This window comes from Petromyzon marinus, chromosome 77, assembly GCF_048934315.1.
Source record: "Petromyzon marinus isolate PM22_M1 ecotype Great Lakes invasive population chromosome 77, UKy_Petmar_22M1.pri1.0, whole genome shotgun sequence".
In the NCBI taxonomy this organism is placed as follows: domain Eukaryota; kingdom Metazoa; phylum Chordata; class Hyperoartia; order Petromyzontiformes; family Petromyzontidae; genus Petromyzon; species Petromyzon marinus.
In genome coordinates, this window is record NC_133743.1 from 3,400,454 (window position 1) to 3,418,303 (window position 17,850).

General features: G+C 53.4%; 1 protein-coding gene and 1 non-coding gene across 2 annotated transcripts in view; one reads left to right on the forward strand and one right to left on the reverse strand.

The window, feature by feature from the left end:
• LOC142907316 (uncharacterized) overlaps window positions 1-17,348 on the reverse strand; it is a 63,859-nt gene extending 46,511 nt beyond the window's left edge. The window contains exon 1 of the mRNA XM_076056688.1: window positions 14,654-17,348. Within this exon, the coding sequence (XP_075912803.1) occupies window positions 14,654-17,296 (2,643 nt within the window). The 5' untranslated portion in view covers window positions 17,297-17,348. The remainder of the gene's footprint in view (window positions 1-14,653) is intronic.
• On the forward strand, window positions 4,356-4,462 carry LOC116957592 (U6 spliceosomal RNA). The gene has a single exon (XR_004405204.1). It is a non-coding gene; the product is annotated as a U6 spliceosomal RNA (small nuclear RNA).
• Window positions 17,349-17,850: the final 502 nt, after the last annotated feature.

Genomic DNA, 17,850 nt, shown 5'->3' on the forward strand with positions numbered 1-17,850 from the left:
GTGCCAACCTGCTGTGCTTTAGCCACCCGGCGCTCCGCTCGTTGTTCTGAGCGTCGCTCCTCCGCCCTCCGTTGTTGTTGGAGGGTGACTGCCTCCAACTGCCCAGTAGCATCCTTCACGAGCCTCCTCCACAGAGGTCGATCTTGACACCGCTGGTACCAGTCATCGGCAAGTCCACTCAGCTCCACGTCCTCCTGTACCACATCACTCCATCTCTTCTCTAGCCCGTGCCGCGCCCGCTTAGCCCCCTCAATCCGGCCGAACAAAAGCTGTTTCGGCATGCGTTGGCTGGGCATGCGGGCTACATGACCCAGCCATCGCAGCCTTGCCCGCCGGAGGAGCTCACCGATGGGACCCTGCCCAGATCTTTCAAGGATTTGTGAGCTCCTCACACAATCCAGTCTGGTTAAACCCAGGATGGATCGTAGGCAGGCCAGCCTAAATGTTTCTAACCGGCGAAGATGTTCCATTAGGGGGGTCCACGTTTCGCAAGCGTAGAGAAGGGAGGGAATGACCGTGGCCGAGAAGACCTGAAGCTTAGTGCGGAGCGACAGACCAGGTAGCTTCCACACAGCGTTACGCAACCGATGAAAAGATATTGCCGCTCGACTGATTCGGAGTGAGACCTCTGCTGTTAAACTGGCGCCAGTCATAAGCACACTACCCAGGTATGGGAAACTCTCCACTCTCTCCACAACTGCCCCATCACCGATTGGGAGTTGTGGGGGTGGAGTGTCCGATGGTACAAAATACCCAGGCAGGTGCTTAGTTTTGGTGGGGCTGATGGTAAGGCTATTACCAAATCATCAGCATACATAACGTGGTTGACCAATAGGGAGCCATCCCTTGACCGCACCCGGGCATCGATCAGCCTCCCATTATATCTGTACCATATGGAGATTCCCCCGGTACAGCTATTGAAGGCTTCACGAACTACGTGGTCAAAATAGATGTTAAATAATGTGGGAGCCAGAGGACATCCCTGTCGCACCCCAAGGTGTACAGGGAATGGCTCTGACTCCCGGCCACGTAGTTTTACCCGGGCCCGCTCACCATCATGAAGGTCCTTAATGATCGTGAGCAGAGGGTCAGGTACTCCAAAAGCACGAAGAATGACCCAGAGCCCAGGCCTACTGATGGTATCATAGGCCTTGACCAGGTCAATAAAGCAGAGATGTAGGTCTTGTTGGAATTCCCTACACCTCTGCTGTAGCAGACGGACAGAAAATATGGCATCTGTGCAGGACCGCCCTTTCCTGAAACCGCATTGGGGCTCCGCAAGCCTCTCCTCAGCGTGCCTGGCAAGCCGATGCTGAATAATCCTTGCCAGGACCTTTCCAGGCACACTGAGGAGTGAGATGTCCCTGTAGTTGTTACAGTCTGTGCGGTCCCCCTTCTTAAAGAGGGGGACCACCAGGGCATCCTTCCAATCCTGCGGAACCCGTCCAGCGGCCCAGACCGTTGTTATGATGTCATATAGGGCAGTCTGTGCACAAACGCCACCCTCCCTCAGCATTTCGCTTGGGAGATCATCTCTGCCCGCTGCCTTTCCTGGTCTCAGACTCCTTCAGTACTTCCTCAACAGATGGCACCTCAGCCAGCCACTCACAGGGGGTGACTTCTTCCAATATTTGAGGCAACGCAGCCTCAGCAGGGTCATCCTCACTTTGTGCCACGATGTTTTCCTGGCTGAGGGATTTTCCCTCCCCCAGTACCTCACAGAAATGCTCAGCAAATCTGCAAATCTGTTCGTGGGGGTCGGAAATTGAATCACCGTTTTTTCCCCTAATGATGGTAATAGGTGTGGCGCTGCAGGTTACTTTTTTGATGGAGTTAAATAGAGATTTGTGATCGCGGGCCATTGAAGCAGACTCCATCTCCTCAGTAACCCGCGACCACCACCCATCCTTGCAGCGCCTCACGGCTCTCCGAACCTCCGAGCGAAGGCTGCGGTAAGCCTCCTCATTCTCTGACGTGGGATTCTGTAGCCGATGACAGTGGGCCTGTCGCTTTTTCTCAACCATCCTGAACACCTCCTCTGTCAGCCAGGGTCTCTGGGGAGGTCTGGACCGCGTACCCAAAGCAGCCACTGACAGACACACACACTGATGCACACACGTACACACACACACACTGACTCACACACTCACTCGCACACACGTACACACACACACACTGACTCACACACACACGTACACACACACACAGACACTGACACACACACTGACATACACTGACACACACTCACTCACACGTACACACTCACACACTGATACACACACACACTGACACACACACACTGATACACACACACACTCACACACACGTACACACACACACACTGACACACACTGACACACACACACACTGACACACACACTAACTCACACACACGTACACACACACTCACTGACTCACACACTCACTCGCACACACGTACACACACACACACTGACTCACACACACACGTACACACACACACAGACACTGACACACACACTGACATACACTGACACACACTCACTCACACGTACACACTCACACACTGATACACACACACACTGACACACACACACTGATACACACACACACTCACACACACGTACACACACACACACTGACACACACTGACACACACACACACTGACACACACACTGACTCACACACACGTACACACACACTCTGACACACACTCTGACACACACACACTGACACACACACACTGACACACACACACTGACACACACGTACACACACGTACACACACACATACTGACACACACACACTGACCCACACACTGACTCACACACGTGTACACACACACTCTGACACACACTCTGACACACACACACACTGACTCACACACTGACTCACACACACACTCTGACACACACTCTGACACACACACACGTACACACACACTCTGACACACACTCTGACACACACACTCTGACACACACACACTGACACACACACACTGACACACACGTACACACACGTACACACACACTCTGACACACACACACACTGACTCACACACTGACTCACACACACGTACACACACACTCTGACACACACTCTGACACACACACACAGACACACACACACAGACACACAAAGATCCCCCGTATAGCCTTAACAGACTGTAGGGGCAAGTGCTGTTAGCGAGCACCTATGAAGGCCGGAACGGTACACGAGGGGGTGGGTGGCCAGCACCACGCCCGACCGCCTTTGTCTCCCTAGTGGCGATGTTTACTACACACCGCACCAGGTACTCATTTGAGGCTGAGTCGACCTAGGGGAGGCCCGGGACCGGTTCAGATAATCGTCACTGGTGTTGGCCGTGAGCGGGAATCGAACCCGGGTCGCCAGGTTCATAGCGCAGCGTAGCGCTAACCGCTGCACTGTCAGTGTGTGTGTCAGTGTGTGTGTCACACACTGACACACACACTGACACACACACTGACACACACACACTGACACACACACACACACACACTGACTCACACACACACTGACACTCACACACTGACTCACACACGTGTACACACACACACGTACACACTGACACACACACACACTGACTCAAACACGTGTACACACACACACTGACTCACACACTGACTCACACACTGACTCACACACGTGTACACACGTACACACACACACACACTGACACACACGTGTACACATACACATGTACACACTGACTCACACACTGACACAGATTCCTGGTGTGTCGCTGTTTAGGAATCCTGGAGGGTGACTCATGACGGGAGATCTGCACTGAGGTACAGAGTGTGTCATTGTGTGTCAGTGTGTGTGTGTGTGTGCCAGTGTGTGTGTCAGTGTGTGTGTGTCATTGTGTGTCAGTGTGTGTTAGTGTGTGTATGTCATTGTGTGTGTGTTAGTGTGTGTGTGTCAGTGTGTGTGTGTTAGTGTGTGTGTGTCATTGTGTGTCAGTGTGTGTGTGTGTGTGTTAGTGTGTGTGTCAGTGTGTGTGTGTGTCAGTGTGTGTGTGTGTGTTAGTGTGTGTGTGTGTTAGTGTGTGTGTGTCAGTGTGTGTTTCAGTGTGTGTGTGTGTCAGTGTGTGTGTGTTAGTGTGTGTGTGTCAGTGTCAGTGTGTGTGTGTGTGTCAGTGTGTGTGTGTCAGTGTGTGTGTGTGTGTCAGTGTGTGTGTGTGTCAGTGTGTGTGTGTGTCAGTGTGTATGTGTGTCAGTGTGTGTGTGTCAGTGTGTATGTGTGTCAGTGTCAGTGTGTGTGTGTGTGTTAGTGTGTGTGTGTCAGTGTGTGTCAATGTGTGTCAGTGTGTGTGTGTCAGTGTTAGTGTGTGTGTGTCAGTGTGTGTGTGTAGAACTTGCTCCGGCAGTACAAATACTAAGATTGGAACGATACAGAGAAGATTAGTATAGCACGTGCGCAAGGATGACACGCAAATCCGTGAAGCGTTACAAATTTTTTTGTCCGGCAAAACAACCCCCTATCTTTTCTGTTGATATGTAAAACTTTGACTTTAACATAGCCATTTCCGTGACCAGTCACAAGCTAATCACTCAGCTATTTTAATGCTAAATTCTCCTGTTTGATTTGTACTAGGTGCCTCTGTGGATGTGTAAACTTTGACTTTAACATAGCCATTTCCGTGACCAGTCACAAGCTAATCACTCAGCTATTTCAATGCTAAATTCTCCTGTTTGATTTGTACTAGGTGCCTCTGTGGATGTGTATGCTTTGACTTTAACATAACTATTTCCGTGACCAGTCACATGCTAATCCCTCAGCTATTTCAATGCTAAATTCTCCTGTTTGATTTGTACTAGGTGCCTCTGTGCATGTGTATGCTTTGACTTTAACATAGCCATTTCTGTGACCAGTGAGAAGCTAATCACTCAGCTATTTCAATGCTAAATTCTCCTGTTTGATTTGTACTAGGTGCCGCTGTGGATGTGTATGCTTTGACTTTAACATAGCCATTTCTGTGACCAGTCACAAGCTAATCACTCAGCTATTTCAATGCTAAATTCTCCTGTTTGATTTGTACTAGGTGCCTCTGTGGATGTGTAAACTTTGACTTTAACATAGCCATTTCCGTGACCAGTCACAAGCTAATCACTCAGCTATTTCAATGCTAAATTCTCCTGTTTGATTTGTACTAGGTGCCTCTGTGGATGTGTATGCTTTGACTTTAACATAGCCATTTCCATGACCAGTCACAAGCTAATCACTCAGCTATCAATGCTAAATTCTATGCTAATTCCTTTGTTTAAGGGGTGCCTCTGTGGATGTGTATGCTTTAACTTTAACATAGCCATTTCTGTGACCAGTCACAAGCTAATCACTCAGCTATTTCAATGCTAAATTCTATGCTAATTCCTTTGTCAAGGGGTGCCTCTGTGGATGTGTATGCTTTGACTTTAACATAGCCATTTCCGTGACCAGTCACAAGCTAATCCCTCAGCTATTTCAATGCTAAATTCTCCTGTTTGATTTGTACTAGGTGCCTCTGTGGATGTGTAGGCTTTGACTTTAACATAGCCATTTCCGTGACCAGTCACAAGCTAATCACTCAGCTATTTCATTGCTAAATTCTCCTGTTTGATTTGTACTAGGTGCCTCTGTGAATGTGTATGCTTTGACTTTAACATAGCCATTTCCGTGACCAGTCACAAGCTAATCACTCAGCTATTTCAATGCTAAATTCTACGCTAATTCCTTTGTCAAGGGGTGCCTCTGTGGATGTGTATGCTTTGACTTTAACACAACCATTTCTTTGTGACCAGTCACAAGCTAATCACTCAGCTATTTCAATGCTAAATTCTCCTGTTTGATTTGTACTACGTGCCTCTGCGGATGTGTATGCTTTGACTTTAACATAACTATTTCCGTGACCAGTCACATGCTAATCCCTCAGCTATTTCAATGCTAAATTCTCCTGTTTGATTTGTACTAGGTGCCTCTGTGCATGTGTATGCTTTGACTTTAACATAGCCATTTCTGTGACCAGTGAGAAGCTAATCACTCAGCTATTTCAATGCTAAATTCTCCTGTTTGATTTGTACTAGGTGCCGCTGTGGATGTGTATGCTTTGACTTTAACATAGCCATTTCTGTGACCAGTCACAAGCTAATCACTCAGCTATTTCAATGCTAAATTCTCCTGTTTGATTTGTACTAGGTGCCTCTGTGGATGTGTAGGCTTTGACTTTAACATAGCCATTTCCGTGACCAGTCACAAGCTAATCACTCAGCTATTTCAATGCTAAATTCTCCTGTTTGATTTATACTAGGTGCCTCTGTGGATGTGTATGCTTTGACTTTAACATAGCCATTTCTGTGACCAGTCACAAGCTAATCACTCAGCTATTTCAATGCTAAATTCTCCTGTTTGATTTGTACTAGGTGCCTCTGTGGATGTGTAAGCTTTGACTTTAACATAGCCATTTCTGAGACCAGTCACAAGCTAATCACTCAGCTATTTCAATGCTAAATTCTCCTGTTGGATTTGTACTAGGTGCCTCTGTGGATGTGTATGCTTTGACTTTAACATAGCCATTTCTGTGACGAGTCACAAGCTAATCCCTCAGCTATTTCAATGCTAAATTCTCCTGTTTGATTTGTACTAGGTGCCTCTGTGGATGTGTATGCTTTGACTTTAACATAGCCATTTCTGTGACGAGTCACAAGCTAATCCCTCAGCTATTTCAATGCTAAATTCTCCTGTTTGATTTGTACTAGGTGCCTCTGTGGATGTGGATGCTTTGACTTTAACACAGCCATTTCTGTGACCAGTCACAAGCTAATCCCTCAGCTATTTCAATGCTACATTATCCTGTTTGATTTGTACTAGGTGCCTCTGTGGATGTGTAAACTTTGACTTTAACATAGCCATTTCTGTGACCAGTCACAAGCTAATCCCTCAGCTATTTCAATGCTAAATTATCCTGTTTGATTTGTACTAGGTGCCTCTGTGGATGTGTATGCTTTGACTTTAACATAGCCATTTCTGTGACCAGTCAGAAGCTAATCACTCAGCTATTTCAATGCTAAATTCTCCTGTTTGATTTGTACTAGGTGCCTCTGTGGATGTGTATGCTTTGACTTTAACATAGCCATTTCTGTGACCAGTCAGAAGCTAATCACTCAGCTATTTCAATGCTAAATTCTCCTGTTTGATTTGTACTAGGTGCCTCTGTGGATGTGTAAGCTTTGACTTTAACATAGCCATTTCTGAGACCAGTCACAAGCTAATCACTCAGCTATTTCAATGCTAAATTCTCCTGTTGGATTTGTACTAGGTGCCTCTGTGGATGTGTATGCTTTGACTTTAACATAGCCATTTCTGTGACGAGTCACAAGCTAATCCCTCAGCTATTTCAATGCTAAATTCTCCTGTTTGATTTGTACTAGGTGCCTCTGTGGATGTGTATGCTTTGACTTTAACATAGCCATTTCTGTGACGAGTCACAAGCTAATCCCTCAGCTATTTCAATGCTAAATTCTCCTGTTTGATTTGTACTAGGTGCCTCTGTGGATGTGGATGCTTTGACTTTAACACAGCCATTTCTGTGACCAGTCACAAGCTAATCCCTCAGCTATTTCAATGCTACATTATCCTGTTTGATTTGTACTAGGTGCCTCTGTGGATGTGTAAACTTTGACTTTAACATAGCCATTTCTGTGACCAGTCACAAGCTAATCCCTCAGCTATTTCAATGCTAAATTATCCTGTTTGATTTGTACTAGGTGCCTCTGTGGATGTGTATGCTTTGACTTTAACATAGCCATTTCTGTGACCAGTCAGAAGCTAATCACTCAGCTATTTCAATGCTAAATTCTCCTGTTTGATTTGTACTAGGTGCCTCTGTGGATGTGTATGCTTTGACTTTAACATAGCCATTTCTGTGACCAGTCAGAAGCTAATCACTCAGCTATTTCAATGCTAAATTCTCCTGTTTGATTTGTACTAGGTGCCTCTGTGGATGTGTATGCTTTGACTTTAACATAGCCATTTCTGTGACCAGTCACAAGCTAATCACTCAGCTATTTCAATGCTAAATTCTATGCTAATTCCTTTGTCAAGGGGTGCCTCTGTGGATGTGTATACTTTAACTTAGCTATTTCAATGCTAAATTCTATGCTAATTTCTTTGTCAAGGGGTGCCTCTGTGGATGTGTAAACTTTGACTTTAACATAGCCATTTCCGTGACCAGTTACAAGCTAATCCCTCAGCTATTTCAAATGCTAAATTCTCCTGTTTCATTTGTAAACTCCTTTGTCAAGGCGCTTTACTTGCCAAGCTCAAAAGACGCTGCGAATCTCAGCAGCGTTCACTGAAGCACTGTCGTCCCGACAGTTTATGTTCCTTTCACCTGAAGAAGGCCACTTGTGTTGTGGCCGAAACGTCGTGAGAATTGTATTTTATTTTGTTTTGTTTTTATTGCTTTCTTTCCATTCTACGTGACTTTAACGAAAGAACCAAGAAGATGAACCCCCTCCCTCCTCGCGGTGCCGGACGGGCAACTCTGTCGTGGACAGTGCTGTGGGGGGAGATCCAATTCCGATTGGCTCCTCCCCTCATGGCATATATGTCCATCACAGGGGCTAAACGGGGGCTCTGGACGGGTGCGAGGGGCTGGTAACCCCTCCACCTTCAATTAATTACCACGAAACCACGAATTAAACTGAAATATGTAACTAATAAGCTTGTGCCGGAGGCCCCGGGGGGCCAGGCGTCTATGACGTCTCCTGGCTAAACCCCAATTGGCGGAGCCAGGAGACTGAATCTCTACCCTCGGGGCTCCTCCAGAAACAACGAAAAACCACTTCGTGTGGCCACGTGGAATGTTCGAACGCTCACTGCGGAGGAGAGGCTGCCACTCCTCTGTCGGGAGCTGGACCGGTACTGCCTGGATCTCTGTGGCATTCAGGAGGTCCGGTGGACAGGTTCTGGCTCCTGACGCCATGAGGGGTGGACAGTCCTCTACTCGGGGCAGCAGACTGCCAAACAAAGGGTGTGGCTCTTCTTTTGAACAAAAGAATGAAGGGGGCGTGGGAACGTGGCGGTGAGGTGTGGGAAGCTGTAAGCCCCAGGCTACTTTGGGCTCGCCTTCCCATCAACCAGAGGCGAGGAGTGGCGGTCATGGTTACTTATGCCCCCACCGAAGACGAACATCCGTGGAGGGATGCAGGCAAAGCCGATGAGTCAGATGCCTTCTATGACCTCCTGTCACAGGTGCTGGCTAATGTGGCCCCTCGGGATAGAGTCATCTTGTTGGGTGACTTCAATGCCCGAGTTGGTCATGATGCTGGCACCTGGTCTGGAGTGATTGGAGGGCATGGGCCAGATCAGCTCAATAACAACGGTAGGAGGCTGCTAGATTTTTGTGCAGCCCATGGGCTTGTAATTACCAACACGCTGTTCCGGCATCGGCGCATTCACACAACATCATGGATGCATGCCGGGTCCAAGCAAGAACATCTGCTGGACTACATAGTGACAGACCAGCGGATGCGAGCCCATGTCCTTGACACCAGGACCTACCGTGGAGCTGATCTGCCCTCTGACCATCGACTAGTCATCTGTAAGATGCGCCTGCCATTCTTCCACTCCGGTGGTGGGTGTACACCCAGGACCCCATTCCAACCTAAAGTGGCCTGGTCTCAGTTATCTGATGAAAGTTGCAAGCGAGAATTTCATCATCGCTTGCGGCTGGGATTGTCATCATCCCCCACTCCTCCTGATGTCGAGGGTAAATGGGCGAGGTTTAGGACTGTGACTCATGCAGCTGCAATGGCTGCTTTGGGTACGCGGTCCAGACCTCCCCAGAGACCCTGGCTGACAGAGGAGGTGTTCAGGATGGTTGAGAAAAAGCGACAGGCCCACTGTCATCGGCTACAGAATCCAACGTCAGAGAATGAGGAGGCTTATCGCAGCCTTCGCTCAGAGGTTCGGAGAGCCGTGAGGCACTGCAAGGATGGGTGGTGGTCGCGAGTTGCTGAGGAGAAGGAGTCTGCCTCAGTGGCCCGCGATCACAAATCTCTATTTAACTCCATCAAAAAAGTAACCTGCAGCGCCACACCTATTACCATCATTAGGGGAAAAAACGGTGATCCAATCTCCAACCCCCAGGAACAGGTTTGCAGATTTGCTGAGCATTTCTGTGAGGTCCTGGTGGAGGGAAAAATCCCTCAGCCAGGAAAACATCGTGGCACAAAGTGGGGATTGTTGTATGTGGCCCCCTTTTTCCATCTTTAACATTGACAAGAAATGTGCCGATACACACACATACATATATTTTTGTAGAGAAATAAATAAAGAAAACACGCAAAAGTCAGCACCGGCAAAGCACCAGGTGTTGATAAGTAATGAGAACTGAAGGAGGGCCAGGACGGCGAAATTATCGCCACCTTGCTCAAGGGAGAGACAAGGGTCAATATGAATGACGCGCACGGCACCCGTGCAGGCAGAGAGGAGAGAGCGTAGACATTGAGCGGCTAAAGACCACTGTCCCTGCAATGCTATCGAAGCAACGTTGAAGTTCGAAATTCAACCACAGCAGTAGGGTAAAATTATCGATCCTCACGCTCGCCGCAGTTGGAGACCAGGCTGCGAGCTACATCAATGAATCACTGCCCCCATTTATGAATTCAACACTGAACGTTCAGCAGTTTTTTTTTTCAGCCGTTCCTACACAAGCTGACCGAAGCACGTGACAATCGGAATGTTTAGCGAAGTCAAAACGAATTCTCTAATCCCCAGGACGTGGGCAAAGAATCGCGCGGCGTTAATTCAAACGTTAGAGAGGGGAAAACCACGTAAGACAGAGCAGCCCTGAAGTAAAGGCCGGGAGAGGCACCTGTGGGTGCCCGTGTGAAGCCGACCTCGGCACGCCAAAGGATAAGAGCTACAGGCGGAGGGAAAGAGAGGACGCTGTTGTCTCCCCGCAGCGTGAGAGAGCGGAGGAATAATCACGGGCTACCTGTGTTCAAGGCAGAGCTAAGTCTGATCAAGCAACGCGCACACCAGGCAGAGAGGGGTGGCCGTGGGGAGAGACGCCTTGAGTGCAACGTGTGTCAGCGGGGCCCCAGGCAACAAGTTCAAGTGAAAGAAATCACAGTACATAATTCATACCCCGGCATTAATGTTAAAGCTAAATAAAAAAAAAAGAGAGAGTCTCCCGGCCGCCGTTGTCTTCCTGCAGCACGTGATGAGAATATGGGGCCATCCACATACACAAACACGGAGACAATTTCAACCGAGAAGATGGATTCTGGGCTTAGCAATCATTGGAAGGATCTGATAAACCATTTCGGGTCTTAATTGATTGTTCACGCTTACGGTTACCATGAGAGATTCGTTCAGGAGGCTATCCACATACACAAACACGGAGACAATTTCAACCGAGAAGATGGATTCTGGCTTAGCAATCATTGGAAGGATCTGATAAACCATTTCGGGTCTTAATTGATTGTTCACGCTTACGGTGGCTTTCAGACAACGTACTTTCATTTTTCGTCTACCCCCTCCTCTTTTCCGAGCACGGATGGACTCGTCCATCTAAACAAACTGCCAAATCGCTCTCCGTGGTGCTAACGTTTAAAAATAAATAAACGCAAACCGCCACTCCTTTCAAATGTTTCTTGCCGTTGGTTTTCACACCTGATGACGACCGTTTGCGTTACGGTCGAAACGTCGCGAGAATTGTTATTGCTTCATATATATTTTTTATTATTTCATTGCTTCCCTTCAACGTGACTTTACCGAAAGAACCAAGAATAACATGATGTGCGTACGCTCAAGAGAGAGCACCTTCCCCCTTGCAATAAAATCGAACACCACGATGGAAAACTAACACAGCAGACCGCACAGAAGCATCACTGTAAGACTACGATGGAATAAACCGATGGAACAAGGTGTTAACTTTAAAAAAAGAAAAACACCTCAACCATTCCTTCGTGCGTCGGTGAAGGTCTCACCGGAGGGGAACACCGCCCCCTCCCTCCAGGTTGTGCAACGCACGGGAGACGATCTGTAACGCCCGTTGTTATGCTTTGTGGGAAGAGGAGGGCAACAGAGCTGTGCCGCATATGACGCGCCCACAAGGACACACGCTCCAGGCCACGGCACGCAGCCAAATCATCAGAAGCTCCGCCTTGTGGGGAGGGAGCCAAGAGGAGGGATTTTGGCATAAAAGAGGACACTGCGGCATTGAAACCTCAGTTCGTCCGGAACTCGGCTGAGTTCGTCCGGAACTCGGCCGAGTTCTTCAGCTAAACCGGGGCTCAGCATCAGCGGCGCTCGGCTCATCAGCCGAGCTCACCGGCTCGGGCCCAGCTCATCCGGCAAGGGGCTCATCCAGCTCGGCTTGTCCCTGCGCGGGGTGGGCCTCTGCCGACGCGGGCGGGAAGGGGGGGGAGGGGGGGGGAGGAGGTCTCCGCGGCCCGCCGGGAGTGGCGAGGGTCGCTGTTGAGCGACGAGGCGCTCGTGGCGCGAGCCGGCATCATCAAAAGTAGCAGTGCAACCAACGCAGCGCCACCTGCCGGCGGTCCATCGCGACTACGACAGCGGGTCGGCTCGCCGACCCACGTCCGCCGAACGGAATCAACCGCGGGGCGACAGAAGAATCGACTGATACGTGCGACGTGCACCGCCCCCCCACCGCCACCACCACCACTACCACCACACGAACAAACCAGGCGTCCGTTTGACGCAACACAATTCATATCGTCTTTGGTTCTTTCGGTAAAGTCACCACCACGTAGAAGGGAAACAATAAAATAATAAAAATCTAAAACAATAAAATTATTATAAAATAATAAAATTAATATTCTTGGTTCTTTCGGTAAAGTCACCACCACGTAGAAGGGAAACAATAAAATAAGAAAAATATAAAACAATAAAATTATTATTCTTGGTTCTTTCGGTAAAGTCACCACCACGTAGATAGGGAAACAATAAAATAATAAAAATATAAAACAATAAAATTATTATTCTTGGTTCTTTCGGTAAAGTCACCACCACGTAGAAGGGAAACAATAAAATAATAAAAATATAAAACAATAAAATTATTATAAAACAATAAAATTATTATTCTTGGTTCTTTCGGTAAAGTCACCACGTAGAAGGGAAACAATAAAATAATAAAAATATAAAACAATAAAATAATAAAAATATAAAACAATAAAATTATTATTCTTGGTTCTTTCGGTAAAGTCACCACCACGTAGAATGAGAATAAAATAATAAAATTGATAAAATAAAATAATGCGATCAAATTCCCACGACGTTTCGGCCACAACACAAGCGACCTTCATCAGGTGAGGCGCCGTCCTACCAGACAGTCTCGTCCCTTCACCTGATGAAGGCCGCTTGCGTCGCGGCTGAAACGTCGTGAGAATTTTTACCGCGTCATTCTATTTTATCCATTTATTATTTCATTCTCATTCTACGCGGTGGTGGCGACTTTACCGAAAGAACCAAAGACGATGAATCCTTGCAGTCGCGAGAGCTTCAAATCGACAAATCATATCACTCGCCACACAACGAGTCCGGGACCAAAAGCCAATCCCAAAACGTGAACCCCCCGTGGCCCTGAGAAGCATCGCTCGCCACAGATCGGGTGATGACAGTCCGTCGTTTATAAGCACATCCGAGACTATCCTCCTTAATATTTTGTTTTGGGCTGTTGCTTCTAATGGCCAGCCTGAACACCTCCTCCGTCAGCCAGGGTCTCTGGTGGAGGTCTGGACCGCGTACCACAAAGCAGCCATTGCAGCTGCATGAGTCACAGTCCTAAACCTCGCCCATTTACCCTCGACATCAGGAGGAGTCGGGGACGATGTCAACCCCAGCCGCAGGCGATGATGAAATTCTCGCTCGCAACTTTCATCAGATAACTGAGACCAGGCCACTAAGGGTTTGAATGGGGTCCTGGGTGTACACCCACCACCGGAGTGGAAGAATGGCAGGCGCATCTTACAGATGACTAGTCGATGGTCAGAGGGCAGATCAGCTCCACGGTAGGTCCTGGTGTCAAGGACATGGGCTCGCATCCGCTGGTCCGTCCCCCGCACCACCCTCCCCCCCCACCCCTCCCCCCACACCCCTCCCCACCCACACCCTCCCCACCCACACCTCCCCCCACACCCCTCCCCCCACACCCCTCCCCCCACACCCTTCCCACCCACACCTCCCCCCACACCCTTCCCACCCACACCTCCCCACCCACACCTCCCCCCACACCCCTCCCCTCACACCCCTCCCCCCCCACACCCTCCCCACCCACACCTCCCCCCACACCCCTCCCCCCACACCCTTCCCACCCACACCCTCCCCCCACACCCCCCACACCCTCCCCCCACACCCCTCCCCACCCACACCCTCCCCACCCACACCTCCCCCCACACCCCTCCCCCCACACCCCTCCCCCCACACCCTTCCCACCCACACCTCCCCCCACACCCTTCCCACCCACACCTCCCCACCCACACCTCCCCCCACACCCCTCCCCTCACACCCCTCCCCCCCCACACCCTCCCCACCCACACCTCCCCCCACACCCCTCCCCCCACACCCTTCCCACCCACACCCTCCCCCCACACCCCCCACACCCTCCCCCCACACCCCTCCCCCACCCACGGCTCTGCACTCACCTCCACGTGGCCGGCTGCTGCTGCTGCTGCCGCCTCCTCCTCCTCCCCTCCCTGCTCCCGCTGCTGACGACGCCGTCGCTTTGACGACGCCGTCGCCGTGGCGACGGACGACGACGACGACGACGTCGCCGTGGCGACCGCCCTTGACGACGACGAGGCGGCGGCGGCGGCGGTAGTCACGGCGACCCTGGACGACGACGGCGACGCCCACGACGAGGTGGCGATGGTGGACGACGACGAGGAGGCGGTGGAGGCGGTGGAGGCGGTGGTGGTGATGGAGGCGGTGGAGGCGGTGGAGGCGGTGGAGGCAGTGGTGGCGGTGGAGGCAGTGGAGGCGGTGGTGGCGGTGGCGGGCGCCGGAGAGGTGGCCGCCCGAGGGCGCGCCGGGCGGCGCCACCGCCGGGCGTCGTCGTCGTGGTGACAGGGGTCGTCGTGGTGACGGGGGTCGTCGTGGTGACGGTCGTCGTGGTGACGGGGGTCGTCGTGGTGACGGTCGTCGTGGTGACGGTCGTCGTGGTGACGGTCGTCGTGGTGACGGCGGTCGTCGTCCGTCAGCTCCACCGCCTCGTCGCCCCTCGCCCCCCCGCGACGGGAGGCTGCTGGAGGTGATGATGGCGGCGGCGTTGGCTTAGAGGCGGAGGAGGTGGAGTAGGTGGTGGTGGAGGAGGTAGAGGAGGTGGAGGAGTAGGAGGTGGTGGTGGAGGTGGTGTAGGAGGAGGAGGTCCCCTCTCGGGAGCTCAACTCCCTCCTCCGGTCCTTCAAGGAGCTGCCCCCTCCCCACGACGTCCTCCCAAAGTCTCGCGAAGACAGCGACGGGATGGTGTTGTTGTTGGTGGCGGTGGTGGCGGTGGTGGCGGAGGTGGTGGGGGTGTTGTTGGTGGGGGTGTTGTTGGTGGGAGTGTTGTTGGTGTTGTTGGTGTTGTTGGCGGAGGTGGTGGGGGTGTTGTTGGTGGGGGTGTTGTTGGTGGAGGTGTTGTTGGTGTTGTTGGTGGTGGAGGTGGTGGTGGTGGTGGGGGTGTTGGCGGCCTCCGGCACCGCCCGCGACCCCCCGACCTGCAGGGCCGCTGACGACGACAACGACGACGACAACGTCGTCGTCGTTGTCGTCGTCGTCCTGTCCGCGTTGCCCCCCGGCGTCACTCGCCAGGACCTCCGCGGCCTCCCCACTTCCGCCACCGCTTCGGAGGCCCCGGGCCCGGGGCCCGAGACGGACGCCGCCGGCCCCTCGGGGCGGCCTCCGCCGTGCGGCCTCCGCCGCCCGGCGGCGTCCGCCGGCGCTCCCCTCTCGTCCGCCGCCGATTTGCCGCCGCCGCCGCCGTAGGCCGGGGGCCGGATCGGCGAGACGCCGGAGCGGTCGTCCGGAGCGGCGCCCCCACGGACTCTCGGAGCCGCGGGGGGAGACGACGGCGGTGGCGGCGTCGCCACGGACGTCGCCGGCGTCACTCGCCAGGACCTCGGCGGCCGCCCCCCTTCCGCGGTCGCCGCCGGGGCCCTCGAGCTTCCGGCGGACGGCGACGTCGGCGGCGGTGAGGTCGGCGGCGGCACCGGCGAGCCGGGCCGGCGAGCGTGGGAAGCGGGCCGGATCTCCACGACGGCCGCCACCGGCTCGCCCGACCGCCCGGAGGCCGCCGCCGCCCCCGGCGACGACCTCCGGGCCTCCGGGGCGACCGACGGCGCCGGCTCGGAGGGCGCCGATCGCCGCGAGCGACGGCGCCGCTCCGAGCCGGCGGCGGCGGCGGCGGCGTCGCCGGCGGCCTCCGGGAGGAGGCCCCGGATCTCGGCGATGGCCGCCACCGGCTCGGCCAGCGGCCGCCTCGCCTCTGGCCTGTCGCCGGCGTCGCCGTCCGGCGACCTCCTCCTCCTTGTCGTTGTCGAACGTTCGGTGAGGTCTCCACCTCCTCCGCCACCTCCTCCTCCTCCTCCTCCTCCACCTCCTCCTCCACCTCCTCCTCCTCCTCCTCCTCCACCTCCTCCACCTCCACCTCCACCGCCACCGCCACCGTCCCTCCCCCTCTCGTAGAAACTCCTCGAGTGGAGCGGCGACGTCGCGGTCGGTGACGCCGAACCCGGCGGCTTGATCCAGCGAATCGTGGGCGGCAGGCGCCTCCTGCTCCTGACCTCCTCCTCCTTCTCCTCCTCCTTCTTCTCCTCCTTCTTCTGCTCCTTCTTCTCCTCCTTCTTCTCCTCCTTCTCCTCCTCCTTCTCCTCCTCCTTCTTCTCCTCCTTGTTCTCCTCCTTCCCCTCCTTCTCCTCCTTCCCCTCCTTCTTCTCCTCCTTCTTCTTCCCCGCGCTGCCCTCGGCCTTCGGCGTCTCATCGGCCGCCGAGCGTTTGTAGTCTCGGATCCGCCGCTTCAGGTCGTCGCCCGACCTTGACGACGACGACCTTGACGAGGACGAGGACGAGGACGACGACGACGGAGACCCCCGGGCCCTCCCGGAGGCCTCGCCCGCCGCCGGGGAGCTCGACGGCTCGGCCGCCCGGCCGCCCCTCGCCTCGCGGAGCCTCCGCCGGCGGGCCTCGCCACGCTCCTCCGCCTCCTCCTCCTCCTCCGCCGCCTCCTCCGTCCCGGCCTCCTGCTCCCACGTCGGCCCCGCGGGACGCTCCCCGTCGGGGCTGCTCCCCTGCAGGTAGAACGCCGTCATCGCTACGCCTCCACCTCCACCGCCTCCTCCACCTCCTCCACCTCCTCCACCTCCTCCACCTCCTCTGCCTCCACCTCCTCCGCCTCCTCCTCCGCCTCCTCCTCCACCTCCTCCTCCACCTCCTCCTCCTCCACCTCCTCCGCCTCCTCCTCCACCTCCTCCGCCTCCTCCTCCACCTCCTCCGCCTCCTCCACCTCCTCCACCTCCTCCACCTCCTCCGCCTCCTCCACCTCCACCTCCTCCGCCTCCTCCGCCACCTCCTCCGCCTCCTCCTCCGCCTCCTCCGCCTCCTCCTCCGCCTCCTCCTCCGCCTCCTCCACCTCCTCCGCCTCCTCCGCCTCCTCCTCCACCTCCTCCTCCACCTCCTCCGCCTCCTCCACCTCCTCTGCCTCCTCCACCTCCTCCGCCTCCTCCACCTCCTCCACCTCCTCCGCCTCCTCCACCTCCTCCGCCTCCTCCTCCTCCACCTCCTCCGCCTCCACCGGCCGCGGCCGCCTCTCCCGCGGGCCTCTTCGTCCGCGGCTCCGCCGGCCGGGCGTTGCCGGCCGCCAGCG